This window comes from Eulemur rufifrons, chromosome 3 (genome assembly GCF_041146395.1).
Source record: "Eulemur rufifrons isolate Redbay chromosome 3, OSU_ERuf_1, whole genome shotgun sequence".
Lineage (NCBI taxonomy): Eukaryota > Metazoa > Chordata > Mammalia > Primates > Lemuridae > Eulemur > Eulemur rufifrons.
In genome coordinates, this window is record NC_090985.1 from 65,822,933 (window position 1) to 65,843,473 (window position 20,541).

General features: G+C 33.0%; 1 protein-coding gene across 6 annotated transcripts in view; it reads left to right on the forward strand.

The window, feature by feature from the left end:
* The window catches only part of TRIQK (triple QxxK/R motif containing), a 90,223-nt gene that overhangs the window by 38,552 nt on the left and 31,130 nt on the right, over positions 1-20,541 (forward strand). For 3 of the 6 annotated variants that reach the window (XM_069466233.1, XM_069466229.1, XM_069466234.1), the window contains one exon: positions 8,516-8,597. In XM_069466233.1, coding sequence (XP_069322334.1) covers positions 8,537-8,597 — 61 coding nt within the window. In that variant the 5' untranslated portion in view covers positions 8,516-8,536. Of the gene's footprint in view, positions 1-4,875; positions 5,044-8,515; positions 8,598-20,541 lie in introns of all 6 variants that reach the window. The other 3 variants (XM_069466232.1, XM_069466235.1, XM_069466231.1) reach the window with 2 other exon arrangements.

Consider the following 20,541-nt stretch of genomic DNA (forward strand, 5'->3'; position numbering starts at 1 on the left):
TAAACCTCAAAGCTTATGTGTATTTTTGCCCATTCATTTTCCATTTTTCCTGTTAAAGTGAAAGAGGTAGTCTGCTATGATTATTCCTTCAAATGTACACTGGATTCTATCCCTTCCTCCCTACTTGGAATCCTTAATCATTGTTACTTTTTTCCTGTATCTTCACACCCTCCCATTCTACTCGTTCCTTACAGTTATTATTTAGACTGATTCAAATTTCCATGTTTATTCAGAAATGAGCCTTCAGGAGTAAAAACAAAGCATAAAAAAATTCCTTCAACCTTAGTTTCTCTCTTTATTATCCTATCTTTCTCTTCTCTTGCCTTTATTTGGTAATAGTTTGGTCTATATTTTCTATCTCTGCTTTCTCACCTCCTACTTACTCTGTAGCCCATAGAAAATTTCAATGGACCAGAGATCACCATTGTCAAATGATGCTACAAGAACAAATAAAACTGATGAATGCCCATTGAAGTCCAAAGGCCATTTCTTCTTTTACTCAGCAAAATATTTTTGAGATTTATCTCCACTGTTGCATATTCTCAGATATTTTTGCTCAGTAGTATTATACTGTATGAATAAGCCACAGTTTATCAGTTCTTCTGTTGATCAAGATTGAGGCTGTTTTCGATTTTTGACTTACGAATAAAGCTGCTATGACCATTGTACAAAGAATTTTTTGTGGCCATATGTATTTATATCTCTTAGATAAATATATAGGAGTAGAATTGCTAGTAGTTAACTTTGTAAGAAACTGCTAAATAATTTTCCAAAGTGGTTGTATGGTTTTACACTCCTACCAGCAGTTTTAGTTGTTCCACATTCTGTCCAGTATTCATGTATGAAATATTTTTATTTGAACCATTCTAGAGCGTATGTAATGGTATCTCAGTTATGATTTTAATTTGCATTTTACTAATTACTAATGGTGATTACTAATGATGTAAAGAACTTTTTCATGTACTTATTTGTAATTTGTAGATCTTCTTTGCTGAAGTTTCCATGTTTCTGTTAAAGTGATGCCCTTTTGTAAATGGGGTTATATGCCTTATATTATTGAGTAGTTCTTTATACATTCTGGATGTGAATTCTTTTGTCAGATACATGTATTATGAATACTTCCTTTCTATAATTTACCTATTTATTTTCTTACTGGTGTCTTTTGATGAGCAAAATTTAATTTTGTTGTAGTCCAGTTCATCATTTTTCTTCTTTTATGGTCTATGCTATCTGTGTTCTCTCCAAGAAATATTTGTCTCTCCAAGGTTATGAATATAATCTCTTTTTCCTCCAGTAGCTTTATTGTGTTAGCTCTTTTGTTTAGGTCTATGATCTATCTTCATTTAATCTCTGTATATGGTGTGAGATGAGGTCAAGTATTTTTGGTTGTTTGTTATGTTTTGTCTTTCATGAGGATATACAGTTTGTCTAGCATTATTTATTGATACTATATTTGTCTTAGTTTCATAGTTTGGCTGAAAGGTGAGTCCCAACAACTAAAGTTTGTTTCCTGGAGCATGACTTCTTGGGTGTACACAGATAACTGTCTTGTAGTTAATTTTCTCATAAATTTTTGTATCAGTGTTGGAAAATGATCAGGATTTTAGAAATCAGCTTTTCACATATTTAAGTTTTTAGATACTTTCTGTGCAGCAATGAAGGAAATTAATTTGGCAAAGTTAAGGTGAACTGGTCTCTCTGAGCTCTGAAACTTTAGGACCACTGTTTGGCTCTCCAGTTTTATACAATAAGAATTGTTCCTCATTGAAATTGCTTGTCTTAATATTATATTTATTTATTATAATATTACTAATAAATATCAATAACAATAAATATAAGTATTTGAAGTAATTTATATTATTTATTATAATATTAATTTTTTATACATTGTCTACTTCACATTTTGATTGTCTTTCAAATTACCTATTTTGTTTTTCATTTCCTTAAGTGTGGAGAATTATTTCTGGAGATCTGAAGTATGAATGATGCCTGTTAGGCATGCTCTGAACGATTACTCTGTAGAAATGACCGTTGTGTACAATATTAAAATATAGGTTCCACAAGTGGGGATGTATTGAAAGGACATTTAAAGCGAATTGAAGAACATGACTAAATGCACGCAAACGTGAATGAGCTTGTCAAAATCATGGAACTAAAAGCTGAATTTGATAAACTCAGATTATTAATGGTTCTTTATACTAAGAATTTGGCTTTATCTAGGAAACGTGTCATCATCTGGATGATTTAAGTATGTTAATTTCATGAACAACTTTGAATCTTTAGTACTGTGGAAACAGTGAATGTGCCATAAGATCAGGAACAAATGTCTTCTGTGTTTACTATTATATCCCCAGCATCTAGCATGAAGTAGTATTTTCATGATTGTTTCTCAATTTTGATCCAGCCATACATAAATATCTTTTGTGCCTAATTATAACTTCATGCTTAATTAAGACTTTTCTTAGGTAAAGCTCCTTCTTTTAGCCTTAAAAACTGAAATTTTTTTTTTGTGGTCATGGGTTGAATTTTTTAATAACCTGTGTTTTGATATGTATTTAAATGTCACAGTCTGGATTTAATGCTTTTTCTGGAAGCAGAGACATATGTGAAGGCTTTAAGTTTCTTATTTCTTTACGTGTTCTTTCTGGATTTCATAAAAAAGGCATATATGAGCAATAAAATAACTTGGTCAGAATGTAATAGAATATAATACTACCTTTGTTTGTTTTTAAAGGTCACATATTATGCTTACAAAAATACAGGTGGCAAAATTACTGTGCAAAATTCAGGTTAAGAACGCATATTAAAAAATCCTATCTTTAATCTTAAAAGTCCTAAAGAGTGTAAAGTTTTAATTAGATAAACAATTAACTATGAATTATTTTAATATGCAATTTAGGTATTAAATAAAATTAGCATTTTTTCTTCCTTAAATATGTGTTATCAAGTTTCCAGAATGTTGAAAACTTCTCTGATGATTTAATCTGAAATCATTCCTGCAGCAAAATTCATAAATAATAAATATTATCTTATTAATCCATATTTTAGTTTAGCTGGGTCTCAGAGCAAGTTAGTTCCTCAGGGAATGCAGTATTCTTTATAAAAGAAGGTGATGAGACATAATCTCCAAGGAATTAAATTGTGAAAACAATCTTGGTATTGTACATGCTAATATAAATCTGTTATTCCCTTCCCGCATCTATCACAACACATTTTAAATTGTGGCTGATCTTGTATGCAAATAGCTGTCGTATTAGAAATTGCGGCTGTATGTGCTAATGTCTCCCTGGATTTCTTGGGAGTTTGCTATCTAACCATCAAAGCAATAGAAATGAATGATGATTAGTGCAAGGCTTTGAAGAACAAAGAAAAGTCAGAACATTTTAAAGGTTCTAGATGTCTGAGGCCTTGACAATTTGCACTATACAGATGAATGGGTGTCTCTTTAGATTATTTGAAATAGGTTCAATGTGTTGTTCAGTAAGGTAAAACATCTTTCACCTTTTTGTGTTTTTTGCAGCTAATATTAATAAAATGTAAGTAATTTGTGCAAATGTGCGTCCTATAGGCATTTTTTTGTTTCATCATTTGGTAAAATGTTACTTTGCCTAAAGAATAGAATATAATAATTTCAAAGATAAGAATAAAGTTTAAATATTTGAATTTTGATTAACTATTACTAAACCACTAAAATAATTAAGAAAACAAATTTAAAACCATTTTATCTTTAATATATTTCCATGGTTGACATTCTTTTAAGGTTTTTATATTCAGATATTATTATATTAATACATATAAAATGTGTTTATTCATAGAGTTAGGCCCTTATAAAAATTTAGATTGTTTAGCTTTTCTTGGTATAATTTTGTTATGTAAACTACATCTACAAATAATTAAAATTCATTTTACCTTGGTGCAAAGATATTCTTCATGGATCCCATACTTTTTTATTTACTAATAGTGAATGAATAAAATATTGGCTTCTAAAGTGTTACCTCTGTTGGGATTTTTTTTTAAATGACCAAGAAGGAATTGGGGGAAGTATAATAACCATTTTGGCAGATAGCCTTAGGATTTGCTTTTTTACATCTTTAAGTATATTCCATAAAGATAAAGAACACAACTAAATTGAAGAGGGAATATCTTGTGTGTTTATTCATTTAAACTAACTTCTCTCCTAATATGAAGTCATATCTTTCCTAGCCGCATACAAGTGACATTAAAATAACTTGACTCCTCTTTACAATTAATAAATGCAAAACAGTATATGAATGGAATTTCTATACAAATACATTATAATGTATCATTGACTTTTTATGGTACTTGTCTTGACAGAATTATTTTTAATGTTTTGAATTACAGTAAGACTATAGAATTAGGTGATGCCTTAGTTTTATTTCTAAAATTTTAAAGATGTGTTATCCTACTTATTACTATCCCCATAGTAATGACTATGTGGTTTATTAGAGAGAAATAATTAATTTATTTGACTTTCTAAGTTGTACATTGCTATATATTGCTATAATACTATAACTGAAGAATATTATGATTAGAAAAATAGGTTTTGAGCTGAACTTGTAATTTTATTACACACAAGTAAAAATTAAGTTGGGGATGCCTTTTATTGTATTGAGTGGGATCATTGTTAGCTATCTGTGTGAGGACATATAGAGATACTCAATACAATTTGATCTGGACGGATTTCAAATGCATTTGATATTTGAGAATCTTAATAAGACTCATTAGAAAAATCAGTCTGATAATTGCATTTATACATATTTGTTTTAGTTGCAGTGATAACAAACTACTGTAACAAATAGATGCAAAAAAATGCATAGTACCACAAATGCTACAAGTTTATTTCTTTTCTCACAGCAGTATGAAAGAGAAAAACAAGTTGGTTGGATAGCTCTCCTCTATGCAGTCATTCAGGATCCAGGCTGTCATAGGGCCTGATATTTTCATCACATTATTTCCAAAGTTACCCTGGAGATCATCTCCATTTCAGCCAGATGAATGAGTACAGGTGGAAAGTTTTTATAGGTCAGTTCTAGAAGTAGCAAGCATTAATTTACTCACATTCTGTTGGTTAAAAATCAGTGATGTGCCCACAGCTAGTATCAAAGGAGGATGGGAAGTATAGTCAAGTATACCCAGGAAAAAAAGGAGAACACATATTTTAGTAAACAGCCAGCAATTTTTGTTATAGTCAACTCTTCTGGTCCAGAAATAGCCATACACATAATTTTTCCTGCCTCCCCAGTAGAGAGAACCTGAAGTTTTCCATTTACAGCACCCAGCTCCAAGCCAAGAATCTCAAGCCAATGTACAATCCTCTCTCTCAAGCTGGGATATCGTCCCTTGAAGTTTACAGCTATGTAATTTACCTACTCTCTCTCAGCCTCACCAAACCCCTAAGAAATAATGACGAAGCACAAGATATCTGCTTCATATCTTCAATAATCATTCCCATTTGTAAAGGGAAGAATAGGAAACACCTACGAGAGTCATTGGTCCATCACAATGATGAAAGCTACTACTCATGAGTCCACTGAGAAGGTCCACTGTACTACAGTAGAAGTTTCTTGCTTAGAACCCAAGTGTGGTCTTTTTGTGCATTGTTCTCCATGGCTGTCCCCTGTGGATGGTTCTCTCTTCCTGGTCACATATGAATTGGATGTTACAAACTACAGAGTTTGCCTTCCTTGAGAGCTGCAATCTACTGGTTTAAATGTAGATGCCCAAGAGTTGGTTTTCCTTGAAAGACTTTTTTAGACAAAATTTCTGGTTTCTTTGTAAATATAGTTCCTTCAAATTTTAGTAACCTTCTTATCATTTCTACTAAGTTGTATGTGCATGTGGTTAACATCGCAATTTCTTTTGTAGACATAATTCTCATGTCTGCTTTCTTTCTATGCTTCAGAACTCCTTTCCTTTCTATTTCTACCCAATAATGTCTACATTGGAGTAACCTGAAGTAATAGGCTCAGGTGACATTGTAGCACCCTTAATCTGGTTTTTATTTCTCTCTCTTTCTCTCTCTCACTGTCTCTAGCTGAGAAGTCATAATGGGCCTTTGTTCTTCAAGGCTTTTTCACTTTTATTTCCTGCTATTTGGTTTTTAGAAGAAGATGGCTTTTCCAACCTCTTTCATACCCAAATTACTGCACTTCCTATTTTCTATATTTTTGTTTGTGAACTGACCAGTTCTTGCCTGACTTCATCTTCATCTTGTAGTACCTTACTAGAAGCAGCGAGGAATAATTTTCAGGCACAAATATCTATAATAAATAGACCCCACCAATGTAAAACCACTCAACCACAATAGAATTTCATTCCTTTCTTGGAGTACTAGGATGGTAAATAAGTTAAAGTAGCCTTTTCCACCCTAAGCTGACTGAGGTTCCTACAAATGTACCTTCAAGGTTCTTCTGGGAATCATTTTCATTCTAGCCAATTGGCAGGGGAAAAGAGAACACAAAATTATGCATGGGAGTTATTTATGCTCATGTCTGAAATGATGCACATCACTTCCATTCATATTCCATTAACAATAAATTATATATTTGAATTAACATTAGGAAATAGAGTCTAACTCTACCAGGAAAAAAAGGGAATATAGATGTGGTGAGCAGGTTGTAGTCTCTGCCATATTATTTGAATTCATTCAATCAAAGTAATAGGATTTGCAGAGCAGAAATAAATTGAAACAAAAAATACAAAAAAAAATCAATGAAACAAAAAGTTTATTTTTTTGGTAAGATAAACACAATTAACAAACCTTAAGCTTGACTAAGAAAAAAAGAGAGAAAACCCAAATAGCTAGAACCAGAGACAAATAGGAAACATTACAGCTGATACCACAGAAATACAAAGAATCTTTAGAGACTATTATGAACAATTATGCACCCACAAATTAGAAAACCTAGAAGAAATGGATAAATTCTTGGGCATATACAACCTACCAAGATTGAACCATGAAGAAATAGAAAACCTGGACAGACCAATAATGAGTAATGAGATCAAAGCAGTAATAAAAAATCTTTCATCAAAGGAAAGGCCAGGACCTGATGGATTAACTGCTGAATTCTACCATATATTTAAAGAACTAAGACCAATTCTACTAGGCCAGCATTACCTTGATATCAAAACCAGACAAGGACACAAGAAGAAAAGAAAACTACCAGTCAATATGCCTAATGAACATAGATGTTAAAAATCCTCAACAAAATAATAGCAAATTGAATTCAATAGCACATTATAATGATCATTCATGACGATCAAGAGGAATTCAGCCAGGGATGCACGGAAAGTGCAACATATGCAAATCAATAAACATGATACATCACATTAACAGAATGAAGGGCAAAAACCAGTATGATCACTTCAATAGACACAGAAAAAGCATTTGACAAAATTCAATAACCTTTCATGATAAAAACTCTGAACAAATTTGGTATAGAAGAAACATAGCTCAACACAATAAAGGCCATATATGACAAACCTACAGCTAATATCAACAGCAAAAAATGCTTTTCCGCTAAGATATGGAACGAGGATGTCCACTTTTACCACTTCCATTCAATATAGTACTGGAAGTTCTAGCCAGAGAATCTGCCAAGAGAAAGAAACAAAAGGCATCCAAACTGGAAAGAAGGAAGTCAAATTATCTTTTTTGCAGACATGATCTTCTTCTGAAATCCATTGACATTGGTTACGTATGTCATGCTTTTTAAAACAAAATGCAAAATACTTGAGGTTCAAACTTTAGCTTTACTTTTTGTGTAACATAGTAGGTAATTGGAAAGAAACATGCTGCCAATAGCATGCTTACAGCCCCAGCCCAGCTGAATAAATAGTACCTGCTTTTCAAATTTACAGATAATGTTCTCTAATAGTGTGGTTTAATTGAGCATTGATGGTACTTGATAAAATGAATGTTACCAAGAACAAATGATTGGAAAATTTAATTACCAGCAATTGTATCCTTGATAATTTAGTTGAAAAAAATTTTGTCTTCTTTATGGATATCTAATGAGAATAAGTCAAAGACATTTTTACCCATTGCTTTAAAAATGAATTTTATGGAATAAATTATTCCTGAAGTTTGTAGATAGTCCTTTTTTTAATTAAGGATTTCATCATATTTGTTTTTTTTTTTTTTTTTTGAGACAGAGTGTCGCTTTGTTGCCCTGGCTAGAGTGAGTGCCGTGGCATCAGCCTAGCTCACAGCAACCTCAAACTCCTGGGCTTAAGCAATCCTACTGCCTCAGCCTCCCGAGTAGCTGGAACTACAGGCATGTGCCACCATGCCCGGCTAATTTTTTCTATATATATTTTAGTTGGCCAGATAATTTCTTTCTATTTTTAGTAGAGACGGGGTCTCGCTCTTGCTCAGGCTGGTCTCGAACTCCTGACCTTGAGCGATCCACCCGCCTCGGCCTCCCAGAGTGCTAGGATTACAGGCGTGAGCCACTGCGCCCAGCCTCATCATATTTGTTTTCTCTCTTTTCAGCAGGCATTTTGGAGATCAAAGATGGGTAGAAAAGATGCTGCCACTGTCAAACTTCCTGTTGATCAGTATAGAAAGCAAATTGGTAAGCAATAAATTCTCTTCAATATAATCCTATGAATTGAAGATAAAGGAGAAAGCAATTATGCATGATATTAAGAAAACAAATTTTCTCTGATACGTAGGATACACAGAAATATATGAGTAAAGAGGCACTTTATAGAGTTTTATAGGAGCAAAAGTAAATGTAGCCCTGCTTTCCAATGAAGATATGTACTGCATGTACTTGTGACTTCTCAATGCTTTTATAATTTTATTAATTTTTAAAAGCAAAAATAATTTTCATTATTACTCTTAAGGCTAGATACTTTTATACAGTCAATATTTTTGGATATTATCATCTATTAAATCATTTCTTTTTATCCATGTAAAAACTTTTAATTCTGTTGACTCTTGATGGCAATAATTTGATAACCTTAAAATTCTCTTTTAAAGTAAGTATGCTGAATAAAATAGAACAAATGTCCTTTTAAATGGAAACCTAAGCTCAGAAAATTGTAAGAGACCTCTCCAGGGGTAATAGTGAAGGTTTATGGGAGACTGGAGACAAGCCTTTGGAAATGAAATTGAGACTCCCAATTGTACTTGGACCCTTAAAGAAATACTACCTTAGTAAAATAGTGGGCTAGAGGAAAGTGCACTCATCAGCACAGAAAAATAGTAGGAAGCTTATCTGTTTTAGCTTATGCTCTAGGTGCAGGATTTTCTTTTCAAGCATGCATGGAGTATATGTAAAAATTACCTATATACTAGGTCACCAAGAAATTCCCTCAGATTATACAAAATCAATATTCTACAACCACATTTTTGATCAAAATGTAGTAAATTAGAAATTAGAAGCAAAAGGGTAACTTCCCTTTTCTTATCCCCACTCTCTCCTTTTGTGTGCTCCCTCTTATCCCTACCATTCCTTTGGAAATGAAAAATAATAAATTAATAAAAAATAACTTCTAAATAACTGATGGTTAAACAAAGAAGTTACAATAGAGGTCAGAAAATAATTAGAAACAATTGATATTAAAAGAGAGTGTATATCTAGTTCATAAATATGACACAAATAGTATATTCTATAAAGAAAAAGACATTTTTGCGAAACAATAGTCATTCAAACAATGTGAAAAAATATTTGGAATGCATATAGCCAATTAAGACTTTTTATTGTATATATTTAAGGTGTAGGGCATGATGATGTTTTAAGATAGATATATATAAAAATATATACATACTCATAATGAAATGATACTACAGTCAAACCAATTGAAATATCTGTCATCTCACATAGTACGTTTTTGTGTGTATGGTAAGGGCACATAAAATCTACTCTCAGTAAACATCCACTGTTCAATAGAATATTAACTATAGTCCTCATATTGTACATGAGATCTATAGATTTATTTATCTTTGTCCCCTTTGACCTGTATCTACCCATTCCCTCCTCCTCTCCACCTTTGGTTACTACCATTCCACTCTCTTTTTTTTATATATTTGACTGGCTTTTTGAGATCCCAAATATAAGAGAGATCATGCAGTATTTTTCTTTCTGTGGCTGGCTTATTTCACTTAGCATAATGTCCTCCAGGTACATCCATGTTCTCTGAAATGGCAGGATCTCTTTCTCTTTAAAGGCCGAAAAATGTTCACAATTTCTTGATTCTGTGGTCCATTAATGGACACTTAGGTTGTTCACCTATCTTGGCTATAGTGAGTAATGCTGCACTGAACATGGAAGTGGAGATATCTCTACAAAGCACTAATTTCATTTCCTTTGAATATATACCCAGAAGAGAGATTGCTGGTCATATAGTGGTTCTACTTGTGATTTTTTGAGGAACCTCCATAGTGTTTTCCATAATGTCTGCACATCTTTTCATTCCTACTAACGGTATACAAGAGTTTCCTCTTCTCCATGCCCTAAGCAACATTTATTATCTGTCTTTTTGATAATAGCCATCCTAAAGTTTAGAGATGGTATCTCATTGCATTTTGATTTGTATTTCCTTGATAATTAGCAATGTTGACCAATTTTCATATAATTGTTGATTATTTTTATGTCAGCTTTGGAGAAATGTCTATTCAAGTCCTTTACCCTTTTTTTTCAATCAGGCTGTTTTCTTACTATTGATTCGTGTGACTTCCTTATATATTTTGCATCTTAACCCTTATCAGATACAATAGTCCTCTCTTTTCCACAATTTGGCTTTTGGTGGTTTCAGTTACCTGCGGTTAACTGTGATCTGAAGATATTAAATGGACAATTCCAGAAAAAAGCAATTCATAGGTTTTAAATTTTGTGCTGTCCTGAGTAGCACGATGAAATCTAGCACAGAACCACTCTGTCCCACCCAGGCCGTATACCTGACCATTAGCCACTTAATAGCTATCTTGGTTATCAGATAAAAGAACAAATTATACGGTACTATCCATGATTCCAGGCATCCACGGAGGGTCTTAGAACTTTATCCCCCACGGATAAAGGAGAATTACTATATATGGTTTGCAAATATTTTCTCCCAATCTGTAGAATGCTCTTTCATTTTAGTTCCTTTTTAGTTTCATGTAGTCCCACTTGTTTATATTTGCTTTTGTTGCCTGTACTTTTGGTGTCCTGTTCAAAACTTCATTGCCAAGATCAAAGTCTAAGAGCTTTCCTCCTATGTTTACTTTCGGGAGTTTTACCAGTTTCAGGTCTTACGTTTAGATCTTTAACCCATTTTGAGTTGATTTTTGTGTATAGTGTAATACAAGGATCCAATTTGATTCTTTTGTTTGTGGATATCCAGTTTTTCCAACACTATTTATTGAAGAGACTATTTTTCCCCCATGTGTCTTCTTGGTGCTCTTATTGAAACCAACTAAGAATTTATATGCAGAAAAATTAAGTCCTATTATAAATAAATAAAGTAGTCTGGAGACTCAACAGCAAAATGGACAAGTAGTAAGAGGAAGCAATTCAAAAAGAGGAAATCTAAATAGTCAAATAAATAAAAACAAAACAACTACTAAAATAAAAAATGAAATAAAAACTTTATGAAAAGATCTAACTCATAGTCAGATAAATACAAATTAAAAAATAATATTTATAACTGGATTCATTTTTATGAAGCAGGGTTTATGATATTTATTTCTTTTGTATATCCTTTCTTCCCTGATTATAGAATGCATTATGAATGGTGTGGGTTTATGTCATTTAAGTTAGGTTACTTATGTATTTGTTTAAACAGAAGGACTGACTTACTATTAATATATTGAAGTCACTGATCAAATGGGAGGTACTAACCACATAAATAAAGAATAGTCATATTGTGGAGCATTCCACATCCAACTCTTAAACAGACAATTCTTAGAAATTTGACAAGTGCATGTATACCCGTGTAACAGTGTATGCCAACAAAAATATAGAATATCTCCATCTTCCCAGATAGTTTCTCATATCTGCTTCCAGTCAATCCCTGCCCAACCCCCATTTGCAACCACTGTTCTGATTTCTGTTACCATAGTTAAATTTGCTTCTACAAAGAAAACCTGTTAAAATTTTTATGTAAATTTAATTTTATCTAATAGTCAATTTTGGAGAATAGATATTAAACATCCAAAATCTTCTGTTCTATAAACATGGTATATCTTTCCATTTATTTAGTTCTTTTCATATCTATTAGAGTCAAAGAAGAATAAGGCAGAAAAAATAATTAATTGTGAAGCCTGAGCTCTCTTTTTACCTTAAATTGTTCTATGAGTTCTAAGAGTGCTGTGATGTGCATATGTTCCCATACAAATTTCTATTTTCCGTTTGACTTTCTCTTGAAAATATAAGCAGGCACAAGATGTCCCTGTCTCACAGGGTTCTTGTGATTTCCATAAGTGTTAGGGCCATTTATAAACTAGATTGCTGCATGGATATGAGTTATCCTGTGTGCACTTTGCAAATACAGTAACCACAATCAAACAAAATGTATGAAGTGTAAACTTGTGAGGGTACACTTTTACTCTTTTTAAGCATAATGCACCATCTTTCTTAAGATTCTCATGCATGTGGTATAGAACGTTATATATAAGGTTTTTGTAAAGGTTGAGAAATAAATGAAATAGAAAAGATATTTAAATAAGACATTATCTAACTTAAGGATTTTGTTTTCCAAAGAAGGATTTTCTGTGTTAAAGTTAGAAAGTATCACTAGCCTGAACTCAGACTGTTGATAATAGATCTTTTATTACTAACACTCTGACTTAAGTGGAGTCTTATACAGATGTTTCCCAGATATGACAGAAAATGTGAAGAGGGAATAAAGCAGCTAGAATTATTTTGTGGAGATACTACTATATTGGTGATTAAAAAAACACAAACCCATAAATAGCCAATTAACTGAATATCATGGTATTTTTTAATATTAAAGTTATTAGTAAGCTAATTTAGTTTTCTAACAAACTTTCACAAAGAATAGTAGCATTATATGTGTACAATGTCCCCTTGTTACTAAATCTCATTTATATAAATTTTGTATGGTCAGTCAGTAGCTATATTTGGCAAAAACAAAGCCATTTTTGAATGATGATTTTAACATTTCTTTTAATATTTATCTTCCACTAAAAGTTTTACCTTTTCAACTGTGTACTATAAATAAATGGCAGTGATTAATGGCTTTCACAAATGTCTTTCTTTATAAATATTCTTTGCCCGGGTGAGAATCAAATGGGCTTATGTTGTGACTGGAAACACCTTGTAGAATCAGAATTTTCACCTTAAACTGACACTGTTGTATTATTGTAGCATGGTCTTGAAATGTGTAGCAAACAGAGATAAAATACTTTTTCATCTTCAAGGCAGTGAACTAAGGAAAACTGATTATTCTGAAATATTACTGACTACAAAGGAAAATCAATTGGTTTGGACATAACCTTTCTTCAGAAATAATATTTTAAAAATAGTATGAGATTAGCTAATATTGCATATATTATCCTAGACATAAATTTTTTCAAAATGGGGAGCAAAAAGAAAAACACTTTTAACATAATTGAAATATTTTATAAATAGATGTTATTAAGCACGTCAAGCCTAATATTTCCATGTACTAGGTAAATCATACAAAAATACAACTAATTTTCTTGTAAATCTCTATTTCTATATAATAGAAGTAGGTGACAATTATTAAGCATCTTGTGCCAGGCACGTATTACTTAATCCTCGCAGTAGTCCTATGGTATAGGAACTATTAATATTTTCATTATTACAGATCAGGAAACCTTAGCATCGATGGGTTGAAGAACTTTTCCAAGGTTCTACAATTGGTAAGAGGTAGAGCCAGGACTGGATTCATTTCACTATACTGCTTCTTTGGGGCCCAAGATTATATTAGGTATTGACAGATGCAATGGTAAAGTCTTAAGATCTGAGTTCATGGAGTTGACAGTGTAATAGCACTGTGGCAGTCATGAGCATCTCAGGTACCTCTGCTTTACATTTAGAAATACAAAGGGTAGAGTAGGATTCTTATATTTCTTAATTCTATTTTTAACCCCTGTAAGATACTACTATATTCAGTCAAAATTCATTTACATTTGTATATATATTTACCACTTTCTCTGCTCCTAATTCCCTTTTACATTGATGACTTTGTCTGAATTTTTTTTGAGTGTGCCTGCTGAGAACTTTTTAGAATTTTCTAGAATTCAGGCCCACTTTTGGGAAATTCTTAGTTTTTTTCTTTTACATCTTTGAATTTATTTTACCTTTATTATTGAAACATGCTTTCTCTGGTTATAGGATTCTTGTTTGACAGGTTTTGTTTTCATCCTGTGTTCTTTCAACACTTAATGACTCCTCTACATTTTAGCTATTATTTTTGCTGCTGGTAAATGAATCTAAATGCCGCTTCTTTTTTTTTTCTGTTTTTATATATATATATATATTTTTTTTTATTTCATCTTATTGTTATAGGAGATACAGAATTGCAGGTTGCATACGTTGCCCATGTACCGCCTTTCCCCCCAAGTCAGAGCTCCAGGCATGTCTGTTCCCCAGGTAGTGCGCGTTGCACGCATTATGTAGGTATATATCCCTCCCTTCCCCACCCCTCCCTACCCGAGCCAGCACCTTCAAGCTTTACCATTCCCCAAACGGTGCGCAATGCATTCATTGTGTAGGCATACCCCAATCCCCTCCCCCACTCCCCACCTCAGTCTGATATCTGATTGGTGTCGTTCCCAGATGTGTATTTAGGTGATGATCAAGGAAACCAATTTTCTGGTGAGTACATGTGATGCTTGTTTTTCCATTCTTGGGATACTTCACTTAATATAATGGGCTCCAACTCTCTCCAGGAGAACCATAGAGATGTCGTATCTTCATTATCTCTTATAGCTGAGTAATATTCCATGGTATACATATACCACAGCTTACTAATCCAATCATGTATTGATGGGCATTTGGGTTGTTTCCACATCTTTGTGATTGTGAATTGTGCTGCTATAAGCATTTGGGTACATGTGTCTTTGTTACAGAATGACCTTTTTTCCTTTGGGTATATGCCCAATAATGGGATTGCTGGATCGAATGGCAGGTCTACTTGAATCTGTTTAAGATACCTCCATAATGCTTTCCACAGGGGTTGCACTAGTTTGCAGTCCCACCAGCAGTGTATCAGTGTTCCTGTCTCTCCGCATCCACGCCAACATGTGTTGCTTTGGGTTTTTTTGATAAAGGCCATTCTCACTGGGGTTAAGTGATATCTCATTGTGGTTTTGATTTGCATTTCTCTGATGATTAGGGATGTTGAGCATTTTTTCATATGTTTGTTAGCCATTCTTATATCTTCTTTTGAGAAGTTTCTATTCATGTCATTTGCCCACTTTTTGATAGGGTTGTTTGATTTTTTCTTGCTGATTTTCCTGAGTTCTAAATAGATTCTTGTTATCAGTCCTTTATCTGATGTGTAGTATGCAAAAATTTTTTCCCATTCTGTAGGTGGTGGGTTTATTCTCGTGGCTGTTTCTTTGGCTGTGCAGAAGCTTTTTAATTTAATCATGTCCCATTCATTTATTTTTGTTGCTGCTGTGATTGCCTTGGGGGTCTTCTTCATAAATTCTTTGCCTAGGCCAATGTCTGTAAGAGTCTTTCCTACATTTTCTTCTAGAATTATTCTGAACGGGGAAAAATTGAAAGCACTCCCACTTAGAACTGGAACCAGACAGGGCTGCCCACTGTCCCCATTACTTTTCAACATAGTATTGGAAGTCCTTGCGAGAGCTATCAGGCAAGAGAGCAGAATCAAGGGAGTCCAAATAGGGAAGGAAGAGATCAAACTCTCACTTTTTGCTGATGATATGATGCTATATCTAGAAAACCCCCAGGATTCAACCATGAGACTCCTGGAATTGATTAACGAATATAGCAAAGTCTCAGGCTACAAAATTAATATACACAAATCAGAGGCATTTATATATGCCAATAACAGTCAATCGGAAAACCAAATTAAAGACTCAATACCCTTCAAAATAGCAACAAAGAAAATAAAATATCTAGGTATATACCTAACTAAAGAGGTAAAGGACCTCTATAAGGAAAACTATGAAACACTGAGAAAAGAAATAGCAGAACTTGCAAATAGATGGAAAAATATACCGTGCTCGTGGATCGGAAGAATCAACATTGTTAAAATGTCTATACTACCCAAAGTGATCTACAGATTCAATGCAATCCCTATTAAATTACCAACATCATTCTTCACAGACGTAGAGAAAATAATTATACACTTTGTATGGAATCAGAGAAGACCCCGTATAGCAAAAGCAATTTTAAGCAACAAAAACAAAATGGGAGGTATTAATTTGCCAGACCTCAAACTATACTACAAGGCCGTGGTTCTTAAAACAGCCTGGTACTAGCACAAGTACAGGGACACAGACCAGTGGAACACAACAGAAAATCCAAATATAGAACCATCCTCATATAGTCACCTAATTTTTGACAAAGCAGGAAAGAATATACTCTGGGGACAAGAATCCCTATTCAATAAATGGTGCTGGGAGAATTGGTTAGCCACTTGTAGAAGACTGAAACAGGACCCACAGCTTTCACCTCTCACAAAAATCAAGTCACGGTGGATAACAGATTTAAGCCTTAGGCGTGATACAATCAGAATTCTAAATACCGCTTCTTGAAGGTAATACGTATTTTGTTTTCTACCTCTTTTAAGATTTTCTGTATCTTTGGATGTCTGCAGTTTCACTATAGTGAGTCTAGGTATAGATTTGACTTCATTTATCCTCCTTGGGATTTGCTAGTCTTCCTATTATGGATTCATTTCCTTAATATGATCTAAGAAAATTCTTAGCTACTGTTTCTTTAAAATATTACCTTAGTTTCATTTTTTTTCCTCTTCTTTAGGGCAAATACCAGAAAGTATATTGTGTAAGAGGATATGTGCATTTTCAACTTTGCTAGATGTTGCTAAATTGCTCTTCAACTGTACTATTTTACAGTCCTGCTATCAGTGAATAAAGGTTTCTGTTTCTCCATACTTTTTTGTTACTCTTAGATTTTAAGTTTTTGCTAATCTCATGAATGTGAACTTTTACTCATTCTTGTTTTAGTTTTAGTTTCTTTGGCTACTGAAGTTAATCATGTTATATATTTATTGATCTTTTGATCTCCCTTTTTTGTGAATTTACTGCTACCCATTCAACTTTTTTGTCTTTCTTTTTTTGCGTATGAGATTTTTACATACTATATTTTCCTTCTTTTTTTCCCCCATCAGTTAGTAGATCCATATTTTCTTGAGCTAATTTGAGTAACATATTCAATTGAATATGATATGAATATGATAAAGTTGAATGAAAAAATTTCAAATGTATTCACAAACACTTGTGCATAAAATTCTCTTATTATTAATATATATATATATTTTTTGAGACAGGGTCTCACTCTGTCACGCTGGCTAGAATGCAATGGTGTCATCATAGTGCACTGCAACCTCAAACTCCTGGGCTCAAATGATGCTCTTGCCTCAGACTCCTGAGTAGCCGGGACTATAGGCATGTGCCACCACACCCAGCTAATTTTTCTATTTTTTGTAGGGTCTTGCTGTAACGCAGGCTGGTCTTGAACTCCTGAACTCAAGTGATCCTCCCGCTTCAGCCTCCTAGAGTGCTAGGATTACAGGTGTGAGCCACTGAGTTCGGCCAAAATTCTCTTAATATTTTTGAAATGACTACTGCAATTTTTCTTTCATTGATAATATTACTTAATTTTACCATCTCTCATTTTACTTGATCAATATTAACTGAGCCTTATCTAATTTATTAGGTGTTTTAAAGAATTAGCTTTTCTTGCTGTAAATTCTATTCTTTCTTATTCTATAATTTTGTTCTTATCTTTATGATTTCCTATATTGTAATTCTTTGGCATTTTTCTTTTGTTTGGTAATTACTTGGAGTTAATGTTTTCCTAGTTTTCAGACTTTATTTTCTAATATACTCATTTAATAGATCAATTTACTTCATTACATTATTGACATTACATTATTTAGCATTTCTTGAATTTTCATATACATCTCTATATATCTGTATTTGAAATGTTTTTTTCAAGATTGAGAGACATTTTATTTTTTTAAACACTGTATTGTGTGATTGACATACAAAAAACTGTACGTATTTTATATATATAGCTTGATGAGTTTGGAGATAAGTGTATACCTGTGAAATTTTCACCACAATCTGTATCATCAACATATCAGTCACCTCCAAAAGTTTCTTCCCAACCTCTTTATTTATTTCTCCATGTGTGTGTGCGCATTAGATAAGAACACTAACATACCTATATTATACTATACTCTTAGCAAAATATAAAATATATAATACATTATTTTTAACTATAGGCACTATGCTGTATGCAGATCTCTGGGATATATTCATCTTATCTAATGAAAATATTGTACCCTTTGAGTTTTACTTCCTGGTTTCCCCCTTCTCCCAGCCCCTGAGAACCACCATTCCACTCTACTTCTGTGAACTTGTCTGTTTTAGATTCCTCATATAAGTACTATCACCCACTGTTTGTCCTTCTTTGTCTGTTTTATTTCAGTTATTATAATGTCCTCCACATTTATCAAATTGTTGCAAATAGAAGGATTTCTTTTTTGTTTTTAAGACTTAGTAATATTTCATTGTAGGGATATCCACATTTTCTTTATCCATTCATCCACGATGAATGGATTTTTAAGTTGCTCACAAATCTTGGCTATTGTGAATAATGCTGCAGTGAGCGTGGAAGTACATATATCCCTTTGAAATCTTGATTTCATTTGCTTTGGTTATGTAACCAGAACAGGCGTTGCTGGGGTTTGGCATATAGTAGTTCTATTTTTAATTTTTTGAGCAACCTCCATACTGTTTTTCATAATGGCCTCACCTATTTACATTCCTACCAACAGTATACAAGGATTCCCCCTTTTTCACATCCTCACCAACATTTGTTGTCTTTTGTTTTTTCAGAAATAGCCATCCTAACAGGTGTGAGGATATCTCATTGTGGTTTGATTGGCATTTGCCTGATAATTAGGGATGTAGAACACCTTTTCATGTACCTCTTGGCCATTTTTCTCCATTTTCTTTGGAGAAATGTCTGTTCAGGTATTTGGACCATTTTTTGGTCAGGACATTTGTATTTTTGCTATTGTAAAGTCAGAGTTCCTTATATATTTTGGACTAACTCTGAAATATATGGTTGGCAAATATTTACTGCCCTATTATAGGTTGCCTTTTCATTTTTGTTCATTGTCTCCTATGCTGTGTAGAAGGCTTTTAGTTTAACGGAGTCCCACTTGTCTATTTTTGCTTTTGTTGCCTGTACTTTTAGTGTCATATCCAAGAAATTATTGCTAAGAACAATGTCAAGAAGGTTATTCCTTATGTTTTCTTCTAGTAGTTTTATTGTTTCACCCATTATGTTTAAGTCTTTAATCCATTTTTAGCTGACTTTGTGTGTGGTGTGAAATAAGGGACTAATTTCATTCTTTTGCATGTGGATATTCAGTTTTCCCAGCACCATATTTTGAAGAGACTATCCTTTCCCCATCACGTAGCCTTGGCACCCTTGTTGAAGATATCTTGAGCATATATGTGTGGGTTTATTTCTGAGCTTTCTATTTTGTTTCATTGGTCTATATTTCTGATTTATTACTAATGACATACTGTTTTGATTACTGTAGATTTGTAATGTTTTGAAATTGGGAAATGTGATGCCTCCAGCTTTGTTCTTCCTGCTCAGAATTGCTTTGGCTATTCAGGGTCTTTGTGGTTCTGTATAAATTTTAGGATTTGTTTTTTCTATTTCTGTAAAAAATGCCATTGGGATTTTGATAGGGATTGCACTGAATCTGTGGGTGCTTTGGGTAGTAGGAACATTTTAACAATACTAAGTCTTCCAACCCATGAACATGGAATATCTTTTCATTTATTTTTGTCTGCTCTAATTTCTTTCATCAGTGTTTTGTAGTTTTCACTGTACAGGTCTTTTACATTTTTTGTTAAGTTTATTACTTAATGTTTTATTCTTTTTAGTGCTGTCATAAATGGGATTGTTTTATTAATTTCTCAGATAGTTCATTGTTAATGTATGGAAACACAACTGCAACTGATTTTTTATGTTGATTTTCTATTCTGCCACTTTGCTAAATTAATTTACTTTAACAGTTTTTTTGGTGGAGTTTTCAGAGTTTTCTATATATAAGATCAGATCATATCATTTGCAAACGGACAATTTTACTTCTCCCTTTCCAATTTGGATGTCTTTTATTTATTTTCTTTTCTTTCTTTCTTTTTTTTTTTTTTTTTTTTGCCTAATTTTTCTGGCTAGGATTTCTAGCACTCTGTTGAATATAAGTGGTGAGAGTGGGAATCTTTGCATTGTTTCAAATGTTAGAGGAATATCTTTCAGTTTTTTCATCGTTGAGTATGATGTTAGTTGTGGCTTTTTC